Source organism: Camelina sativa, chromosome 2 (assembly GCF_000633955.1).
Source record: "Camelina sativa cultivar DH55 chromosome 2, Cs, whole genome shotgun sequence".
Lineage (NCBI taxonomy): Eukaryota > Viridiplantae > Streptophyta > Magnoliopsida > Brassicales > Brassicaceae > Camelina > Camelina sativa.
In genome coordinates this window covers 12,706,255-12,713,118 of record NC_025686.1, presented here as the reverse complement: position 1 = coordinate 12,713,118, position 6,864 = coordinate 12,706,255, and the positions used below count along the sequence as shown (strand labels likewise).

Here is a 6,864-nt window from a genome sequence, read left to right as displayed (position 1 = left end):
GTACGGATTCCCTGTTGTCGAGGTTGTTTTGTTCACTTGGTGTTGACCAACACCAAAGGTGGGTTTAATTAATTAATCGACACCAATCCCCTATTGTCGAGGTTGTTTTGGAATCATACTTTAGTTTTGTAAATAAGTGGTGCATTTTATAGAGATATTAATATTACTTCACCAACATAATTGGAAATAGAGTAAAGTGTTTAATAGAAAAACACATAGTGATGTTATTAAAACTAAAGTATCATCAGAGATTCCTTTAAAAACACATGCATAACTTATACTACTTATATATAAACATAACCATTAGATGAATCACCATAATTGTGAAAATGTCATCCATCCATTTTGCAAATAGAAAAGAAATTATAGTTATTTAATTATTGCTATTACTCTATTAGAATCACTTTAAAATAATGAGAAAAAATTTCATTGTATAAAGACTCTTTTTTTTTAAGGGTTAATAAAGACTATGTCTTATTATTTTGTTTATTATATTAAGGTAGAAAAATTTATTGTACAAAAGGTCAAAGTTATCTTACTATTCTTACATTGCCAAAACAAATTATATACTACTAATTATTTTTTTTCACCTAAACATGAATGACTTAGATTTGAACTTGACTAAAGGTTTAATAAAGACTCTTTCTTATAACATTGTATTTATTATAAGGCAGGAAAATTTATTGTACAAAAAGGCAAAGTTATCTTACTATTTCTTACGTTGCCAAAACAAATTATATACTAATTAATTTTCCACCTAAACATGCTTGACTTAGATTTGAACTTGACTATACTCTATATCAAGAGCTTTAAATCTCTAGAACTATTACTACAAAAAAACTGATAAATAGCATTCACTCTCATTTCACCAAGATTATTATTTCTTTTAAATGGATATTCGGAGATCTCCATACAATTTCACTGCAGTTTTTATCATTGTATTATTTTTCATCAAAGGTGAGTTAACTATCCAAAATAATATTAGTGCTTCTTATTTTCAAGATATAATCTAAAATTATTTACAAGTAGAATATCAATTTTAGGTAATATTATTTCTCTTCCCCCACACACACAAAATAATTACATTTTTGTGCATGGTTGTTTTTCCTTTAATATAAATTTTAGTATGTTTATAATAGTAATTAAAATATGTTTTGCAGCATATTGATGATATATTATGGTTGATTTTTGTGTTATGGATATAATATTTACAGGATTAGACTCAAGATCAGAAATATATGATCCAAAGTGTCCGGGTATATGTTCACCTGGAGTTGAACCAGACTGCAACACACTTTGCACTGGCATGGGGTTTCCTGGAGGCTACTGTAAAGGACTAACGTGTTGCTGCAAACCTAAATCCTCTAAACCCTCAAATATCCTTCCTCCTTAATTTTTATATTTTGTAATCTCAATTACTCTATTATATCTTAGAATAAATTCTAATAAAACTTTAAGCTTTGGTATAAAACAACTAATATTCAATAGAAAATTGCGACATCACTAGGACTGGGTAGACTTTCCCAAAATTTTATTATTATTTACAACTTTTGCATTCACATGGGAAGCATGGGAAACTGCTTTTAAAATATAACATTTTTTTGGTGTGAGTTTATATATTTTGCACAAAATATATATATATATATACGAAATATATCAGAAACATTATATACAACTAGATTTTTCTGTAATATTATACGAAATACTTTTGCATTTCCAATCAACAAAAAAAAATATTTCAAAATAATAATTGTCACCAAGTGGGTGCCGTTCTAGTGGCTTTGGGAGAGTTAATTTACACCTTAAGCATGGTATTATCAACTACTGACCTCGATTGACGGGAGATTATGGGCAATGGTGCGAAACCTCCATGATTTATCAATAAGTTTAAAATTTTGGGGTTTTATTTTTTGGCAAACAAATGTCTTGTTTATATTTAAGAAGAAAAGAGAGATAACTATTGTAAATTTAAAATGGATCAACCATCACATATTGTTCCTTTAAAGATAACCACATTTATAAATTTCAGAGATGCCAAAATATCCAAGGCGAAGTTAAGATGAGAGGCTAAGATTCCTGCAATATTTCAGAAGATGATGCAATGTATAAGTTATAGTATGTTCTAATGAATCCAATCTATTTCACAAAATTGGTTGAACTCAGTGGATGTAAATTCTCCTCCTATTTCTACACAATTACGTTAAACTTCTTAAACATCACGAGTGATTCTTCTTTAAACTCTCCTCTTTATGTTTACAACCTATCATCCAAGANAAAAAAAAAAAAAAAAAAAAAAAAAAAAAAAAAAAAAAAAAAAAAAACTCGGTTCTAGCTTGGACTCAGTGCAAGTGAAAGTAGGCAATGATCCTTGGATCGAGAATCCATCTCGGTTCCATTTTCAAAACTGGTTCTAGCTATTAAGGATGATAACTAAAGAGATCACAAAACAACACTGTTTTTAGCATTTTCTGGTCGCTAGACGCCAAAAAACATAAAAATGAAACATGATTAGTAAAAACTAATTAATGAAACATTCTTGAAATATCTTTTAACGGATGTGCCGCCCCAGCCAACAATGGCGGGCTATAGATCGATATGGTTCCCTCATGCAACTCTTAAGTATGCCCTTGTCACATGGCTGGTGGTCAAAAACTGACTTTCAACAGGAGAAAGAATCAAAAACTAGAACGCTCAAGTTAACACAAGCTGTGTGTTTTGCAAATATCTGATGGAGACGAGAGAATTTATTCTTTCTATGCCCTTTTTCACAGCAGGTATGGAAGGCGCTGGTGCACAGGCTTCTCTCTGACAAGTTCACCATACATTGGGAAGAGATCATGTCTCTGATTGCTGGAAATACTCTAGATAAAACAACGAGATTTTTGCTGGGTTACACTTTTCAGAACACATACACTCGTTTTGGAGGGAGAGAAATGATAGACACCATGACGAATATCCTTCAACAATGGAGAGGCTGGTGAAGCTCAAAGACCAGAACGTTCGCAACAAATTGAGCACCATTGCGGATGGAGGAGGACCTAGTATTCAAGCTTTGGTTTGCAGCAAGATTTTACTAGATTTTGGGCTTTTTAAAAATGCTCAATAAACAGTTTACATATTTTTATTTTCTTTTTGAATATAATTTAATATTAGATTCAAACAAAAAAAAAGAAAAAAAAATACATGCTTGAAATAAATTAGAAATATAGTCTGAACAATTTGTAAGAAATAGAGGTTCGTTTGAGATGTCCTATTCAAGTTGTCTCTTTCTGTGCGGGAAGTTTAAATCTTCTTGAGTTTTCCTGACTCTGAAAAGTAACTGCTTTGAATCCCACTGCCTAATCCGATTGCTTGAGGATTGCACCACTCTAGTCCTTGCACAAGACTGAAAGCCAAACTTGATGTCCTCAAACCAGAGGTAGTAGCACCACCTGTGTTCGGTCGCTTTTTAGCATTAAGTTTCAGCTTCCTTGAAACACGCAGCCTATTGCTCCCAGCCTGACCAAGCATTCCATATCCATCACCAAGAAAGCTCTCTTCGGGTGTACCAAAGGCCACCCTGTTGGTCAACTTCCTCATGTCTGTCACTTGATACCTTTCTTTCCTTTTTCTTAGACGGATACCACCCCTTCTCTTTTTAGGCTCAGAATAAGGAACAAGAAGTGGCTTAGGTTTCCTTGCAGGAGAAGGTTCTTGCCACTTACCAATAGTCTTGCAGATTACTTCCCTCAAAGCTTTCCCTTTTGTTCCAGATGGATCTCCTCCTCTAGTAGCGTCAACTCTAGCCGCCAAAGTCGATTTTGAAGCCAAGAGCCTGCTAGCGCGACTTCGAAGTCCAGGAGGCGTGCTTTGGAAAATTTCTGTCTGCTCTAAATAACCCACACGAGACTGTGACGTTGCGGTAGAGAATCCGACTAGGTTCTTCCTCTTGTGGCCAAGAAGTAGAACATTACAGGCAGGCATTTTTGCAAGTGCTGATAAACCTCCAGCAGTTCCCATGAGTTTGGCTGCAACAGCACTCCCGACAATGGCGGAGAGATTTGGTGCGATGTATCTCATTTTGCTTTCGACAAAGTCAAGAGCCTTCTTTCTTGCGGAGTCAAGATCAAGAACCCGATCACAAGCGTCTAACGTCTTACGTAGGACATCATCTGGCAGTGGGTTCCCTTTTGTGGTTAAAGAAGCAAGTGAAAGAGCAATAATAGTCGCTGGTCGAAGATCAAGGTCTTCCAGATCAACAAGGGTTGTTAAATCTGTCTCATTCCCAATTCTTTTCACAACACGGGCATAATCGATTGGGTCATGTACCAGCGTCTCAAGCTCTTGGAACTTAACTTTGTACTTGTCGCGGATAAAGTTGTGGATGATGACAATCTCATTCTCTATATCAACCAAGAGCTTATTGCAATCCACAATTAGCTTGTTGTATTCAAGATCATCTTCGAATATCTCTAAATCCTTTCCAAGAGCCGCCTGTTCCACTTTCTTCATTGTATCAGCGTATCTTTGAGTTTTATGTAGCTTAGAAACGCTCTCCAGATCATCATAGTTAAGGGTTTCTTCTAACTCTGCCATGTCCATATCAATATCTTCTTCCTTGTCTCTTCCATCTTCTAGTTCGGTTTCGTTATCAGAAAAGTCGTCCAGATCCGTGTAAAAAGAATCTTCAAGAGTTGTCATATAGTCGGAACGCAGAAGAAGCTTTAGGGATTCTCTTGTGGATTGATCAAAAAGCACCTTGTTAAAGCTTCTTTAATCTCTCTCTCACAGTTAGGCTCTCACGATTAGGTCTGGCCGTCTGTGTGGCTTTAGGTTTGGTTTTCTATCAAAACCTAGGACCCACGATCCAAAGGAAATTTCTTTTTATTATTTAATATTTATTTCTTTTTTTCCATTATTTATGTCTTAATCTTTTTTCCAATAAAAGGAGATTTATTATGTCTATATTGTTTTATGAAATTGCAATCGACCGTCACCCGATTTGTTTCAGTTTTTTTTTCGATATAAGGAGATCGAGTTTCACATTCTCATGATGTTATCAAGTTAAGTGTCTTTTTTGTCTCAATGAAACATGTTTTGTAGAGATGCTTTTGTACAGTACATTATTAATTTTGATTTCCCGGACCTTAGACCAGACAATTTCTTCAAGTTATCCAGCTGTTGCATAGCCAGTAGCAAACCAATCGAATCGAATGAATGGCCTTAGATGTTCTTTGTGATCGGAATCATGATTGCTTTCGGTAGCAAGAAACGAAGATACTCAATAAGAAGAACGAGTTTGTTTATTTACTTTGCAGGGGACGACGAATTGAAAAGATTAGAGACAGAAATGGGAACCATTATGCGGTTTATCATTTAATGTTGTCTTTGGCTTCAAACATTTAATGTTCCTGGAGGAGTCTTGGACCACACCATTGATGTACCCATATTTAGATTTCGCCTGGTAGATTTTCTCTCACCACATGGTCATCTTGCTTTATAGTACGTTTCATCTGCTATTGCTAAATGGGATGCAGACTTCTACATCAAAGTGTGTACCATGACGATGCTCACGTATATCTCGGTCAGTTACGTAAAGCATTCATGTCTTTCAAGTTTTAAATCATATTAGTACTGTTTCATGTAACGAAAATAAGTTGTCATATCATCTAGGAAAGTAAGTTACCACTCTTTTTTTTTTTTTTTTCATATTTGTAAATCCTACCTAACACATTGTTAAGCATTGGTCTCACCCCCTCTGTTATTTTGTAAATTTTAGGGACATGGTAATGGAGGATATTATCGTCCCTTTCCTAGACCAATAAACGCAATAGCAAGTCATTGTAGTAGGAATCATTCCGTTCTTGGTCTTTTGCAGTTTCTGGCAAAAACCGTGTCCCATATACTTCTCCATACAAATGGATCGACATTCTTCTAAATCACAATGTCCCTTTACCATTTGACCAATTAGTACGATAATATCTTATTGGCGCAGACACTCCTCTAATAGATACATCAGACGTTGACTCTCCTATATACATCAAAAAAATTTAGTAGTTTTAAGTTTAATTTTTGTATTTGGAACATAAAATTCAAAAAAAAAAAGAAAAGCTCTTTTTCATTCATTGATTGTTCTTCAAAGAAATATATAACAGAGATAAATATATTTATGTATGGTCAAAAATAATTTTGACACATTATTTTACATAAGAGCTAATCAATTGATACTTTTAAAATACCTTGGTAATTATAAATGATTCTTTTAGAACGAAAGTATATAATTTATTTATACGATTCTACATGTTAATACAAACCTAGCACAAGAAGGATGAAAGGTATAATTCGAATGGTTAGCGTGCCTTGCAAGAATGTCCTCATCCTGGATTGTATAAATAAATTTTGGTGTCTTATACAAAACAAAACATTTTCTTATACAACAGTTAAGCACATATAATCTAAGCAATCTCCATTAATTTCGTTCTTTTAATTCGGACAAGCGAGTTATTTTCATATTTTTTTCGAAAAAGATAGAAATTCGTACTTTTCTTTATTTCATAAAAAATCAAAAATCAACTTGACCGAAGAAAATGTAAAAGTTAAGACGAGATTAGTCTCCGTTAATGCAATCTTGGTGGAAAACACAGAGTTCATCTCAACTTATATATAGATTCAAAAAAAAAGACAACTCTTACGTAGAAGCTTGTTCACTTAGAAACATAATTACCCATCTATTTAAGATTTGGTCTAGCATTGGAAGTAGCAGAAGAAGAAGAAGAGTAAAGCAAAGAAGACGCAGAGAAACTCGTGCTACTACTTCTCAAATACTTAGCCGTTTGTTGCATTACCGATGAAGTAGAATCATCTCTGCGACGTTCTCCTCCATTG

At 34.1% G+C, this 6,864-nt stretch overlaps 1 protein-coding gene and 1 pseudogene across 1 annotated transcript in view; both read right to left on the bottom strand.

Annotated features, from left to right (window-relative positions):
• On the bottom strand, positions 3,283 to 4,680 carry LOC104723215 (annotated as a pseudogene).
• Positions 5,919 to 6,864, bottom strand: part of LOC104751333 (LRR receptor-like serine/threonine-protein kinase RCH1) — a 6,760-nt gene continuing 5,814 nt past the window's right edge. The window contains exon 3 of the mRNA XM_019230388.1: positions 5,919 to 6,010. Coding sequence (XP_019085933.1) covers positions 5,919 to 6,010 — 92 coding nt within the window. The remainder of the gene's footprint in view (positions 6,011 to 6,864) is intronic.